The sequence below is a fragment of the Strongylocentrotus purpuratus genome, unplaced genomic scaffold (assembly GCF_000002235.5).
Source record: "Strongylocentrotus purpuratus isolate Spur 01 unplaced genomic scaffold, Spur_5.0 spur5_scaffold_6, whole genome shotgun sequence".
Classification (NCBI taxonomy): Eukaryota; Metazoa; Echinodermata; class Echinoidea; order Camarodonta; family Strongylocentrotidae; genus Strongylocentrotus; species Strongylocentrotus purpuratus.
This window is the reverse complement of record NW_022145612.1, coordinates 10,571,821-10,588,277: the sequence shown is the minus strand read 5'-3', so window position 1 is coordinate 10,588,277 and position 16,457 is coordinate 10,571,821. Positions and strand designations below refer to the sequence as shown.

At 34.1% G+C, this 16,457-nt stretch overlaps 1 protein-coding gene across 1 annotated transcript in view; it reads right to left on the bottom strand.

Moving 5' to 3' along the window:
- Nucleotides 1-2,008: 2,008 nt before the first annotated feature.
- The window catches only part of LOC577170 (amphiphysin), a 33,296-nt gene continuing 18,847 nt past the window's right edge, over nucleotides 2,009-16,457 (bottom strand). The window contains exons 5-11 of the mRNA XM_777414.5: nucleotides 14,911-15,009; nucleotides 13,954-14,039; nucleotides 12,845-12,997; nucleotides 9,335-9,572; nucleotides 8,571-8,702; nucleotides 7,701-7,802; nucleotides 2,009-7,169 (exon numbers count right to left, since the gene is read on the bottom strand). Of these exons, the coding sequence (XP_782507.3) occupies nucleotides 7,089-7,169; nucleotides 7,701-7,802; nucleotides 8,571-8,702; nucleotides 9,335-9,572; nucleotides 12,845-12,997; nucleotides 13,954-14,039; nucleotides 14,911-15,009 (891 nt within the window). The 3' untranslated portion in view covers nucleotides 2,009-7,088. The remainder of the gene's footprint in view (nucleotides 7,170-7,700; nucleotides 7,803-8,570; nucleotides 8,703-9,334; nucleotides 9,573-12,844; nucleotides 12,998-13,953; nucleotides 14,040-14,910; nucleotides 15,010-16,457) is intronic.

Sequence of the window (16,457 nt, the reverse complement as noted above, 5' to 3'; positions counted from 1 at the left end):
AAATAAATAATATGGAGTGTCGGATATGTGCCGTTGGCATCTCCAACCTCGACAAAAATACGATCTGCCCATTGTTCCCGTTGCGTCAGCAAATAGGCCATTTTCGTAATGTAACCAAATTTAATGTATAAGTCTTTGTGAAGTGCCTCAATACAAATTATTTCATTCACCTGATAAGAATAACAGTATTTTAATAGTCAGCATCCGAACTGCATACATTAGTTGTTGCCAGGTAGGACAAACATTATGGCTTTACCTAGCTAGCAACACTTAACATATGCAGTTTGCATTCTGACTATTGAAATACTATTATTCTTATCAGGTGAATGAAATTATTTTGAATTGAGGCACTTCACAAAGACTTATGCATTAAATTTGGTTACATTACGAAAATGGCCTATTGCAGTAGGGACTTTTAGATTCGCACGAAGACAATGGGGATTGCTACGATCATGGACCTAGGTCCATGCTACGATCGACGTCCTTTTAATGCACTGCCTTGAATGGACGTCACACGTATATCAGTCCACGCAAATCTAAAAGTCCCTATTGTCTGGCCTTTGACGCCCAAGTACGAGTGATATACAACATGATTGTTAAATAAACAGTGCAAACATTGATTTGAATTACTGGCGCATGGACTCTGCCTGTAGAGGTTTCATTGGCGCAGTTACCTGGCGCGGTTACTAAATGCAATAAAAACCACACCTATAGTATGCAACAAGCATCATCAGCCACCTCTTATCAAGAGTAGGGAATGATCAAAATTGACAATCCTCTATTCAGTCACAAATTTATGTACCGATCGGGTTTATTTAACCCAAGTTAATAATGATTAAAAAGATTTTAAAAAACATATTCATTCTAATCTGATTATAGTTATACCCAAGCCACGTATAGGACGTTCTAAGCAAGAAGTGCAAGATATCGCAAGACCAGCTACTGTTGGACCAGCGGGAAGGGGAAAGATAGGTAAATGTGGAATTAATTGATGCCTAATCGTTCGTTACCTGTTAATATATATTAAGTTAAATTTGTGTTGTGAATGATCCGAATCGATGGTCAGTCCTCCATTCAATCCTATTGGCTTTGTAAACCAGCATTTTTATGAATGGATTCAAAGCTAGGCAACACCACAACAAACTAAACTTGAATAAAGAAAATCATTAACATTGGATATCTGAAAACATATGACATATTTTTCACTCATGCAGATGTGCAGACGATCTAAAACACTGAGAGTTAAGGCAAAGAAATCTCTTCAATGAAGCTTTCAACACATTCGAATCCAAAGCTGCTTAATAAAGTTTAAAAGATATCTTAGATGAATAGCTTAAACTTGACATTTGCATATAATTCGTGCAATATAACAAACAAAACACAGCGATGTACATTTTTAGTTCCTTTATCTCTTTTCTCAGGCCGTGGAGGAGGCAAGGCACCCGGCTCAGCACCACCATTTGGAAGAGGACGGGGAGGTGGTCAGGGCATTCAGTTTGATCATTCTGGAAGAGCAATTATATGATACAATCTGAAGAACAAAAAAGGAACCTAAATATCATGTATAACCAAATTTTCCTTTATAAAAAAACACATTAACCTTTTTTTAAACCAAAGTATTGTAAGATTAAAGGCATTGTTTAACAATAAAATACTATACATGTACGTGTCTTTGCACTGTGTTGTAGGATAACAGGAAAGACAGTGAAGAGGGGATGGTGTTGATACAAAAGAGGAAAGAGACAATGAGAGAAATTTTGACAAATGGAAAATTGAAAGAGAGGAAACAAACTTTTTCAGATCGATCTCTTAATGTGTGTCATTAATTTCAAAGGCTGCATTTACAATGAGTGGTCCAAGTATACATTATTGCCCCTGAAGTAATGTCATACATGACTTTACAATCATTATAGGGATTGTCCAAACATCATCAAAAGCTTGACATAACAGTCGTTTCATCCCTTTAGACTACATACAATCTCAACAAAAAAATATCTGATTTCAAATGTTATGTATTCAAAAATTGTTTTAATAGTATGTACAATTACACACAAAGTTGTTTACAAGTCAACAGTATCGATCATTAATTTTAGTATTCACGTCATTGCTTTTATAATTACTATTACCTACTCTACATAGTTACATACACGCAGACATTGAGTATACAACAGGCCATAATGCGTTTGGTATACAATACATATAATAGATTGCAGAGAGATTTACAATGCACTTTCATACACTTTGATACAGGAGAGATATATAAATAGCTTATAGAAAGTAATGTTTAGTTTCTTTTTTTTTACATATATATTTTATACAAAATGAATATTGTGACCAACTATTCATAGAGTTTGCTACTTGTTCATATCCCCAAATAAATTTGTAAGATACAATTTTAACAGCTTTAATCTACTACTATGATAATAATAAAGAAGTAAGGAAAATCAGTTAGGCAACAAATGTGATATTAATCACTTTAGATTATTAAAGAGAGATGGAAAATGACTTTTCCCCGAAATTCTTGATTGTGTATATATATGGCTATTCTATATTTTGGTTCAAACCTGTATGACATGGTTATCAAAAGACTTTGATCACAGGCAATTTTCATAAGATTACAAATTATAATGACTTTGCCAGTACCATTCATAAATATACTTATATCAACCAATGATGAACATATCATCTGTTGAGAGCCAAAAGGGCTGTCATTGCCGGGCGTTATCCCCGTGTACGAGTTAATGCCCTCCTGGCTCTGAGCAGAAGGTATCAACCATTTGGAACCAGAAGGTTGTTAACTCCAATTATAATGATCCAAGTTAATGCTCTTCTGGCTCTAAAATGGATGATAAAAGCTGCTTCTGTCTGGGTATCATTAATCTGTATAGGACGTGTTGTATTCAAAATATGAATATGAAGCAACAATAGATTAAAAGATAACTACAACGCTAAGATCCTGTATAGTCCTGTGACAATGAAAACAAAAAACATTACATAAAAGAACATTTAAACAGTATACCTGTTACAAAGAGTCTTGGAACAACCTCACAAGTGGAATTATGACAGTACAGGCTTGTTCCTATTATAAGTTCATACTTTTTTTTAATAATTTGTTTACTTGTTCCCTTGTACTGCAATGCAAAAGGATTTTTACGATGTAAGTAGAAAATTATATCATTAAATTTGAATATAATCACCCTTACAAACCCAATTCGGACTAACTTTGTAGCACACTAAAACATCTCATCAAAACCCGATCCCAAAAGCAAAACACAAATGTATGAACATTTATTTTCACAGCAATTCTTAAACCATATTTACCATTACTGCATTCTGCCTCAAATTAATTTATTTTCCCATTTCTGTTTTGTAATTTTTTTTTTTTTTATCAAAAAGCAAAAATATTAAGCATAAAATGAAGTTCAGGTTCAAGTTCAATATCATCCATGCTAAATATTTCTTACTGTTGATACAGATTTCCTTGATTTTCTTTGAAAATTGAAGAAGAGAACAAAGGGATTGACATGTTTAGCTACACAGACAAAAACATAAAATCTTCCTTTCACACACACATACAAAATGAGTCTGATATTTCATTCATTTAGATACACAGGACAACTATTTCATAATCATGATCACAATATGTGTAGTTACGAAAGGATTTGACATCAACTATTGATGCCTTTACAAAATTTCAAACTACCTTAATTTCAATTACATGTATCAAATAACCATTAAAAAAAAATATGCATTGAAAGAGTTATTATGTTGTGTTTATATTAACTAGTATTCCTAATATCATCAAATTTCAATAAAAATTACTCATTCTAGATCATTCAAGTTAGTTTTTCCTACTTTCAAAGAAGTTATATATCTTTTAAAAAGGTTAAATTTGTCCAAACTTCCTCTGAAATAAATCTGTACTTCCCATGGCAGCTTGATGTAAATAGTAATAAATTAGCTTCTTATATTGCAATTGATAGGGGTAAAAAAAAAAAACTTAATTTAATGCCTTACAATATAAGGCTCATTTACAATTGCTCAATCAGGTTGATTTAAAGTAATGACACAAATTAACAATCTGTATATATCATCTCAAAAAATAGTTATACAAAGTATTAAAAAAGATGAATATAAATATCTAATACTATTAAAATGTATATTTGTGCAAGTCAAGAACAAACTGTAGAACAAAACACTTTTGCAATTGATAATAAAGAGTATTTCCATTGCAAGACTCTGTCTCAAATCTGGATCTGAGAAATTAGTGAAGGTAAAACAAAAAGTTTGTAATGGTCAGAGAGAAAGTAATGTTTCACTCACACAATTACCATATTCTGATCATTGACAAAAATATGATTAAAAATATAATTGGAAAATGAAGCAGAAAAAAAATGAACAAGATATATACATTCAATCAGTACACTGCTATCTAAAAATTAAAAATAAAGAAAAAGTCTTAAATTTCAGCATTGATAATAACAATGATAATAATAATAAATGTTAAAAAGCAATCATATAAAGAGATTCCACAAAATAATCATGTAGCAATAAAAAGTCAAAAAACAATGTTACTGTATTGCATAGCTCAATTTACTTCACAATTCAGCGAAAAATTAATTATCAATACTGATTCAATCTGAACCCAAAAGGGTTGTAATAAATTAATCTCTGATTCATTTTTGCTAGATCTACTTGAATGATACTGAAGACTCACAAATACCTCCTATCGGGAAATCAATGAGCTTGCTAATATACAATTTCAATCAAACCATAATTATATCATTATGTAGCACTGCTTGGAAAAGTAGACTCATATATAGCATCTCTTATCATTAAATTCATATGAATTGAGAAAATTGTTTAATTTCTGCATTTCTTGCAGACTAAAATCTAATCAATCATTTCAATGGATTGAGATTATTTTTAACAGAGCATATAACCTGTATAATGAAACATGAAATAGTGTACAGAGTAGGTTTAGGCCAGTTCTTTTACATCAAACTTTGTTATTTCACCATATCGAAGCCATTTTCATGAATGACTTAGGGATTGTACTGAGAGAAAAACAAACCACCCCAGAGTTATTGTACTTATTCAGATGAGGCACTATTACTTTGACTCTTTGTTAATTATCATTTGAAAAATTCACTTAAGTCACAGCATTTAATTCAATAAAGCTTAATTCACACACTATGCTGGGAACCCTTCAATAGAAAAGAAAAGAAAGAAAGAAAAAAACTGCAGCAAAATTAAATTATTGAATGTAGCGACAATCCATTTCTGTATAACATACAGGAGTACTCTTATTAGGGGTCTCTGATGCATGCAGCATCGTTTTCATCCCACCTGCCATACATGTAAAAGAGCTTTCTATTTTGCCACAGCCGTTTATCTTGTTGAGTGGTTTAAAGCATCATGTATGTATGAGGCCTCAGCTGTGTCATATATTCTTTCCCTTCATCAAGTGATTGTAATCTAAATCTTTTATCATACTGAACAACCCTCATATTTTTCTACAACTAAAAACAACTACACACGCCAAGATAAAATCAAACGCAAATTTTGTCAGCATGATATTACCATCAGTTATTCACAGTCTATAAAATGAAATCATGATCTGATCGCTAATCTCTCGAAGTCACTCAGCCCACTATGTCTAGTCAAATGGATTTAAACCTTGGAGTAAATATCCACAACAACAATCAGTAAATGAGATAGTCATTTATGATTTAAAACAAAAATACAAACTGAAACTTCTAGATTGACAGTGAAATTGAGATCTGTCTTTGAATCTTGCTTTGATGAAGTCCCTGATTTGTTTACTTTCTTTTTACATGAATGCCCAGTAGAAGTTATTGCATGTGCAAATCGATGGGAACATGAACCCTTATGTATACAATCTATCTATTTCAAAAGATAACAATTCGTCTACTTCAAAAGAAAACAATTCGTCTACTTCAAAAGAAAACAATTCGTCTACTTCAAAATCACAACAATAGACCTTGATTGGCAAGAAAGGGTTTTTAAATGTTTCATACCCTTCCTACCACTTTCTCTTTAATAAGACCTAAACTTTCCTCTTTAATCTTAATAATAGGGAAGGGCAAGGGATCATGGCAAAGAAATATTTGTAACTGGCTTGGGACAAAATTTGGGTCAGTTCCAGCAAATGGAGATAACTATCAATTTGAATTTAAGATGGGCAAACATTGGGTATTTGGCCAATATCCAAGTGTTTTGCATGATGACATTACAAGGAAATCAATACTTTTAGCTATACTTCACTTTAGAAACATGAAAATAACTATTTACTGGTTCAATATATAATTTTTAATTCCATTCTTGTATATATTTGGGACATTGTATAACTGGGTTAACATTGAAACTAGGGGGAGGGATGCCCTGCATATATTCAGAATTCATTTCTGTGATATATATAAATAAAACTTTGGTGTTTGAATAACATTTCAGTATTAATAAAAAAACCAATTTGACACTATTTTAGTTTCAAATCATTCTCAGTCTAGAAATTGTGGTTATTTTGACCTGCCCTTAATAGTGACTAATCAAGGAATGATTATAATATTCAATTACAATACTAACTGAGCACACTAGTCGATACACAAGAGTCTATTGCCTTTGAACTGATAACGGTAATAAAAGTTCATAGTCAAAGCCTATTCACTCCACCACATTCTCTTCCATGAAGAACATTCATCAAGCTAGATTTCTTCCATGACTGAAGCTATGCTATGATACAGAGCCAACATGAAAACTGATATTTTCATGAGTATATTGTTCGAAAATGCAGCATGGGTTTACAGTCATATAAAAACCTAGATACACGGATACCACCTTGAGTCACCCTATGAGCCTGTAAAGAGACTCCAGTATGACGACATCCCATGTTCCGTGCAATATAAAGCCCAAAAAGGGATGGAGTCAGGACCTAAAAACTAGCATCCCAGTAGATAATGACAGTTCTACATGTACCTCGATGAGACGTATTTATTGTACTGATGAAGCAATGTTGGTGTAGGGTATGTGTACTAAGATAGAGAATGGATGCCGTGTGTTCATAGCTATCAGAATTTCGATGTAAAATTCTCCGGAAAGACGCCTCTGTCTCCATTATCCTCTTTATAGCCCATTAACCAGCCTTCATCCTACAAAGAAAAGAATTATAAAGAAAAAGAGAAGAAGAATGGAATGAAACTCATTTGGTAAAGTAAAGATGAAATCTGTACAGAAGAGGAAAAATCAAAAATGCAAAAGTCAATGATAAGCTCTCATCTAATCACTGTTTATAAGATATGTAGCACATACCATGATTTCGGACAATACCGTTAAAGGTCCTGATGGGTTCTGGTCATGAAATATACAATGGAACTGAAGAATAGGTGCTTTATTTGTTTCTAGATCGTAACAATGATAATTCTGACCTTTTTCCAGACTTTGTGCATATTTTGAGCAAAAACAAATGTATGTTCAAACCACTGCTGCAAAGCTTTCAAAAATGAGGTGAATTCAAACAAATGCAAGTGAAATATTCAACCAGTATCTAAAATCGCAAGTTACTGTAATCAAATTCACAGATTGCATTTATTTGAAAAGTCAACTTTCACTGCAAGAAAATGCTACTTTATCTGTGATTTCTTCCATATTAATGTGCCTGAAAAATCAAAAGGTATTCAAACCTGGTCTTCTGGGTCTTCAAATGGTACAACACATACAATCTCTCCTTTAGCCAGCGTCAATTCATCCGAGTCTCTGGGCTGATAATCGTGGGTTGCTTTCGCCTAAAAGTGTGAAATGAACAGAGAACATTTAATGTCTTCTAACCATTTTCAAGTGGAAACCATATCTGACAATCAGCTTCCCCGGACCAGGTACCTAGATTGAGTCATACCTACCCACCCACATACTAGCCCTGTTCCCACAAGATGAGGTACACTGCCTTTAAAAAAAAAACAATGTCGCAAAATAAAACAATTTTATGAGTAAATGTTAATTTTTCCCAAACTTTTATTTACCCAGGGATGCCTCATCAGTTTCATTGCTGTTCTTCCTGAGATCCCTGTATTCATCATTACTCCAGCAATTGCCAGGTACTCATTTATACCTGGGTGGAGAGTGGCAAATGTGGATATGTCTTACCAAATGACATTAGTCCCGGGCTTAGATTCGATCCTCAATCCTTGGATTTAGAGTCGAGTGATTGAACCACTATACCACGACACCCCCACTGAAATAAGGCTTTAAAACAATTTTAAACAGTTTTTAGAAAAAAAATTATTAATGAATAAACATGTATGTATTAAACCATTCAAAACTGAAAAATATCAGCCCAAAGAGGAAATAAAGCAGAAAAAAGAAAAAAAAAATCTACTGTCCGACCCAGGTGCCGGCACCTAAAGGACTAATACAAAATAAATGGCAAGTGTGGGAGAATGACATGTAGCTGCACTTTATAAAGGCCCCTACTCACTTATCTACACCTTATACTAGTCCAGTATCATTTTTGAGGCTGTTTAGAGTGACAAGTGTGAACGAGGCCAATGACTTACTCTGTATAGTACGCCTGATGGGAGTGAACTACTGCCGTTGGTTTGAGGTGCTGGAGAAGGAGGTGCCGGGGCTGGTGAGGAAGGAGATGTGCCGTTGTGAGTCGTCGTGTCCGCCGCAGGGTTCTTATTAGGCTGTGTATTAAAGAGGACAGAAAAGAAAATGAAAACAGGTGTGCATCACTTTGATGATGATGGATCATAGCTGCTAGTCGCCTGCGGTATAATGCATAAATGTTGCAAGAATATTTGCAAAATACTGTTTCCATAGTCTAGTACCTATAATTGATAACCCCAGTAAATTCTCTCTTCACCCCCTCTAAAATATTACAAGTTAATGCATGTTATGTTGTTTCCTTGTATCAACAAGAATGCACAGCAATTGAAAGCATTCACAATACAATCATTTACATTAAGGAAGCAAGTAATGATACAGTCACTCAACAATGAATATTAAACAGATGAAGGATTGCGGATAACATCTTTAAGGTTATCCAATAGGAGTAAAATACAAGTGATATGAAAAGTCTTGAATATGAAACGGGCATACAAGAGAAACTAATAGAAGAAAAATAAAGATAGAACACAAAATTTTACCAAGAACAAGAACAAACTCTAATTGACACAGAAATCTTGATTATGATCTGCATTGAGCTTTTCTGATTCTAAAACATCTTGGGTTCCTGACTACAGTGTTCGCTTTTAACACAAATAAAAGTAATCAAGAGCTTAAAGATAAATTTTTGAGGTATTCATCAGAGACTAACCTCTACAGGAGTTGATCTGGGAACCTGGTATTCAGCCGTCTGGTCATCATCGTCTTCTTCCTCCTCCTCATCATCGTCCCTCTCCTCCGGCAGATCCCTTCGACGGTCCACAGCAGGTGGGACCGAGTAGACGGGACTATCGTTGGGGGAATCCCGGGAGGAGGCGGAGTTGATGGGGGCTGAGATGGTAGAAGGGGGTGTGGACGTGCTGTTGCTTTGACGTAAGAGCTCTGGTATGCTGGATAGATAGGAGGCATAGATTAATGTGTAAGCCTGGTTGGTTATTCAGATCTGTTAAAGTGTGCTTGCCAGAGATAAAGCTGGTGGGAATCCAGTCTTGCACTCGTACAAGTCATAATGTTGAAGGGCAAGTCCAAGCTATTATGTGTCAAACATTACAGACCGCATCTAGTAAATCTGATCATTTAGCCTACTAGAGCTTTCACCATACCCAGTATGAAATGATGTTCTGAACATAAATTTGATGTCAATTTATATTGTTCAGAACTCTACCATACCCGATGAGGTGCGGGACACCAGATACCTTAGACTTGACTTGTATTGACTAAATATTATTACACTTGCAGTAGACCAAAAACATGTACAGTTAATGACTAAATTATTCTTAACCCTTGTAAATTTGATGTTTTTTTTGTTACTCAAGAATAAACTGTGGACTGGTTGAATTACGCATTAGTTGACTACTTCTAGATATAATTTTGAATATGTCACATTCTCAAGAAACATAAATAAGGACAGAATCAATTTTTATACACTGAAAAATTATAAAATTTGGTAGGGGTATAAATAATTCAGTTTGTTATTAAACTGTATATATAACACTTGTTGAAGACCATAGTAATGCTCTTTTCCAAAACAAAAAGCAAAATCAACTCCTTTCAATAAGAACTAAATGTTTAATACTCGGAATTCACATAGAACCCATCCAAGCTTTTAAATCATCCATTTTGTTTCTGATTTTGTATGAATACCATATATACGAGTATGCATATGAGAGCATGTGGTATCATTAATTTTTGTTAATATAGATTTGGGGATTAAAATAAACCCTTTCCATCATGCTAGTATAATGAACTCATCATATCACATGATGATTAAATACTACATGTATGCACATCTCACGGTGTAAAGTATGAATGTGCTCCACAGCAAATCTTCATGCAAAAAATATCTGAACGAGCAAAATCCCATATCTAGGTGTACTCTGTAAAGGAGTAATTATTCCTCAAAAAGTAAACTTGAAATAATTACAGTTTCTCTGCCTACATACTTCAGAAAAATAGATCAAGTATATAAAAGGTATTGGATCTCATTTTAGTTTTTAAATACCCACCTATCATTGTTGCTGATGGAAACTATTAAGTGCCTGTAATTGCTGATGGAAACTATTAAGGGCCTGTCACATACAAGTAATACTGATAATGATAACTAGGACTATGACTATATCAGGTATGCAATATAAAAGTCACTGGGTGTATCAGTATGCAATGCACCTAATTAATGCTAATCAGCCTTGAGCAATGATTGTATTGGACCCAATAGCTCTTTCTACATCGACCAATTGTATAGTTTTATCGTTATCACTTTATGCAACTAGCCCTTAACAAAATAAGTAATAAGCTAGGTATCTCATTATCATCATGATGTGCTCACTGGCAATGGAAGTCTATTTCTGGTGATAAAAATACTACAAGAATGACTCATAAAGATGTACGTAAATACACAACACACAGGGTGTCAGTAAGGTATATATATATATATATATATATATATATATATATATATAAATAAAACATTAAACCTTTCAAATCATCATGCTCTTTCATTAGATAGCATGCGATGTATCACTTCTTCAAAATAGGCGGATAACAATCTGACTTTATTGCCATCATAATATGTTGAAAGTAATTTATTCAATACATCTTTATCTTGAATAAGTACTTATCTTATTATTTAGTACAGGTTTCTATGGATAGATGAAGCTAACTCACACAAGCACCTCCCTAGAAATCTATATATATCTCCTATTCACTCACAGTCGTTTAAATTTGTCTTACAAGTGTATACATGTACAATTAAATTTGAGTCTACTACTGAATCATACAAACTCAAATTAAAAAAGATGTGTACTTTCACTTCAATATTCCATGGAATCAACACAGATGAGTGCCCTCATACCAGGCGACTACAGGGAATAAACTGCTACTCATCTTCTACAATCTACAGTGATTTCAGGCTTTAAAGTGCTTGGTGGGATATATAGAGCATATAACTGCAAGAACTTGCTTGAATCAGCAGTCTAAGAAAGGGAAATCAATTTACCAATGAGGCTCGTCCATCATGGTGACTAATTCTGTTTCACTGATTCTGCAAACAGTGACAAAGTCATATTGATGACACCACCCTATTGTCTACATGTAATTGAGCAGTGTTGGGGGTAAAAGCTGTCTCTCTTTCTTGTTGCTCATGGCAACGTGGAGATGAATACAGAATGTAGCTTACTTTGTTTGATTCATGAAACCATGCTCAAGAGTTCTTATCTCTTTGTTTAAGTACTTGAGGTGGTGACATTTTGTTTTTACAGAATGTACATGTTGCTTACTTTGTGTTATTAAAAAGTCTGCTCAATATTTCTAAAATCATTTTTACTGCTTACTTGACCAACAAATATGGCATTCAAGTGATGAAAGTTTGTTCTGTATTTTTGTATTGGTACATATTTTAGGAAGGAACCTTGTTTCAAGTCAGTATCACAAAATGAAATGTTGGAGAAAAATATACCAAAGTCAACTAGCAGTAAAGTCAAAACTCACTGATGGTATTTTACACATCAAACCCATTCCTGATACAGTTAAAATATGAAGCAGATGAAATTTGGAGAGCAAGGTTAAAAAGAAACAGAGAATCAATTACCGGCTCCTGAAAATTTGGTATAACCCTCTGAAAAAGTATTCATTCATCTGCTCATCTTATAGAAAGGATTTAATTAGAAGACACAGACAAATATCAACCTTACTACAAAACAAAGACATAGATTGAAAAAAAGCTTAGTGAACTCTTTATTTATCATGGATCAAAACTGAGAACTGCCATATTATTTGGAATAAATCATACAGATAGAGTGTATGTGCATGAAAAAAGTCTACAGTGGCAGTCCTGCGTTTGTTCCATTGGTCGACCCAAAGCTGGTAGGGAGTTCAGAGGGAAGTTATGGCTGTTTTGTCAATAAGGACAACTGGTTCAGCTCAGGAGTAATGATAAAATATTGTTAATGCAGGAATTGACACAACCACGCGCCCAGGACACATGGGTGCCTAAAAATATAAGTTTGGACACCTAAAATTTTGGGATTTTTTTTACATAGGGCTTTATATGCAAGCACACTTTACATATTAAATCTGCACCCCTTCCAAAAAAGTTAGTGAGAAGCCCTGGTTAACGAGAAACATTATTAGACAGAATTTAATTGTACCAATATTGATATCTAACCTTTTTCTGATGTCATATTTTCCCACCGATGCATCCTGATATAGATCACCCATAATGGTGCTAACGGATCCCTTGGCCTTGCCTACTTCCTCATAGAACGTTGACTCTGCTGCCGACAAGAGCTGGAAGGTGTTGGCGTAGAACGGAATGCGACTGCAAATAAAATGTCATAAAATTTTAGTTTCTAATGCAGCCAAAGCTTCGTTTGATCTCTGCCATGTCAGTTCCACGTTATTTCTTAAAACAATACTAGCAAGGCGACTTTAGGAATGTCCCAAACAAACTAATGATCATTTTCTTACAGGAATCTCATATTTTGAATTGTTTGAAATTAGTGGGAATTTTACTTTCATTATGTGTGATTTAAAGATAAAGACCAGTTATGGTCATGCTATTGCATTGTGAAAGAAACGTTGTGGAATCAATCAGAATAGGTTGAGCATCTAGCATATAAGTATTGGTGTGTACTGCAAGGTTCTGGAATCATCAAAATGATAAGAAATTTGGCCCAGTCTTGATGAATACAAGCACTGTACACAGAAAGATGTATATGGGATTATGCAACACGTGCACGATATCTATCAGGCCCAAATAGATATAATATTTTACCAAATATATCAATTAGTAGGCGGTTTCTCAGCAAAATTTGTATCATTACGTATTAGTCAAAACATATTCGTTCACATGATTGGTAATAAGAACTTCCATTCCCTTTTTTGAGAGGGGGGGGGGGGGCGTTTCCAAAACTGGTCTTTACCTTTAAGTTATGCATCACACTTGTGTTTGTAAAGCTTTACATCACAGACCTAGATTATTAACTGAACTACATGAACTCTGGTGTCAATCTCATCCTCTGTCACATTTCCGAAACACCCTGCAAAAGATACGCCTCTCCCCAATATCTGAAATTTTCCTTGCTTTTAAAGATCATTCTATCCTTTACTTTATTGGGGAGGCCCCAGGGCTGTGACAATATGAGAGAGGAACTAGCAAATCAAGCATGTATTACATGATCCCGACTTATGGACTTGAAACTTGGCACAGTTGTGGATGGGAGGGGTGAGTAATCGACAGAGAATCCTGGGGAATACTACTGAAATGAGCAATACCTGTCAAATAACGAGGGTAGCTCTTCATGGAGATCTGAGTTGAGCTCCTCGTAAAGCTTTCTCGCTTCGTTGTATGCCTCTTGTGTCTGCAAGGGGATCAAATGACATTGTTAGTAACTTTAGACATGCATCCATTTTCAGGAGGATAACCATCAATCCTGACATTATTAATGTACATGAACATATACATGCACTTACATATAAAGAAAAACTTTACAAGGGATTTTAAGTACTGGAAAGTAAACACATTGTAAATAACAAGGATTGGAGTGCAAATGTATCTTTTTCTGGGTAAATTAGTGTAGGAAATTGGCATACAGTCTTCTCAATGTTCGCAGACTATGTTTAATCGTTGTTTACAATGAATCACTATTGTTAACACAAGTGTACATGTCAAATGTATGAAAACAACACCCCTAAAGAAGGACAAAAGCAATAGGACAAATATTTTTTTTCTGTTAAAGGTAAAGACCAGTATTGGAAACGCCCCAATTTAAAAAAATGTAATGGAAGCTCTCATTACCAATCATGTGAAAGAATATGTTTTGACTAATACATGATGATAAAAAATTTGCCAGGAAACTGCCTAATAATTCATATATTTGGTAAATTTGTTTCTCTCATGGTCTGTGAGAGATATAGGGTAGTCCCATATACATCTTTCTGTGTATAGTGCTTGTAACTTTACGAAAAATGGGCAAAATTTCTTATCATTTTGATGATTCCAGAAGCTTGCAGATGCTAGATGCTAGATGATCAACCTTTTCGGATCGATTCCACAACGTTTCTTTCACAATGCAATCGCATGACCATAAACTGGTCTTTACCTTTAAACCCAAAGGCATACCAGTTGTTCAACCATGTACTAATGTGAACATATATGCATTCAGGTACTACACTCAATAGTATACATGTTGCATGCTAAATGTATCCATGGACATTCCCCTTCTTTCTTACCTTAATATATTTTTGATCGTCTTTCTTCTTGGAAGCCTCTAGATTATGCCTTGCGCTGTCATAATCTATTAATTTCCTGCCTCTCTTCTCCATCCGTTTCTGGAATTAAAGGAACAAATTGGGATTATCGTCAGATTATAGTATTTGATAGACAAACTTAAATGTCTTTGATATAATACTTTGGGGAAGTCTATGCAATGAAATACCCCTTCTCAAGAGCTAGTAAACACTGTGTCTTGATAATATACTACATGCATATATATACATTTACACTGTATGCTAGTATGGTATATTACATATTCATACAGTCTGCACATTTGAGAATATTATGATGAAAAGTGATTTCAACTGTAAACAATAAAATAAAATAAAATGAGGACAAAAAAAACAACCTGAAACTGCGTTGTATTAAAAAAAAATATGGGGATTTATGTATAATTTTTTTTTAAAGAGAGATAGAGAGAGAGAGAGAGAGGGGGGGGGGGGGAGAAAGAGAGAGAGATCAAATGAAGGTCTCATAAACAGATGTGTACTCCCACATATACAGTATGTGATAAAAGAAGGAATTTAGAAAGCAATTACACAATGCCATATCAACAATATCAAGTCAGTATGTGCATGAATCAATGCTTCTCTGACACAAACAAAGTCTATTGTGTATATATGAAACAACAAAGACATTTTTTCGACCTGAATATGTCTAGATTTACAGGCTGTGTGTTTATTACAGTGTACATTGATGTTTTGAACAAAATTATTAGGGCATCTAGACATTTCATGTTTTGAAGGTACGATGTGCACTTTATGCATCCACTGTATTGACAATGAAGTATGTATAAGGTTGGGTTCCACAGTACATTGTCAATGTTCAGCGATGTACATGTATGTTTCAACTTTCAAGAGGTCATTACAAGAGATAATGAGTGTGTATACCCGGTACACACAAGACACAATTCATCTGTTGAGAACTAGAAGGGTGTTTACTCATATAATTTTTTACAGTTAATGCCCTTCTGACAATGGTATGTAGACCAGGGGAGTGTTTCACAAAGATCCTAAGTTGAACTTATCTCTAAGTTTGAACTTAACAATTATGGAAAGCCGTTAGCATCATTGAAAATATTTTGTAAAAGTTATTTCAAAAGGCATACAATTGTGATTCAAATCATTCATATTTTCAATTATCAAGGAGATTACAAGTTCTTGATGTGGAATTTATGAAAATTCTAAAATACTTCAATTTTCACTTTTGGAAATATTTAAGTTTAATGCTACAAATGGCTCTCCATATTTTTTAAATCTAACTTAGAGTTAAGTTCCACTTAAAATCTTTGTGAAGCACCCCCCAGTTCATGTTTGGTTGGTCAACAGCCATCCAGCGAAAACATTTAAATTTCCCTTCATGTATACAATGTAAATGTACATGTACATACATGTTAAACCCATTGTCTATGAGAATGAGTGAGTTTAGTATACAATATTGTTAACAATGTATTTGAGAGGAATAGCAACACTGTCGATCAAGTTTCGAATATTTATTCTATATG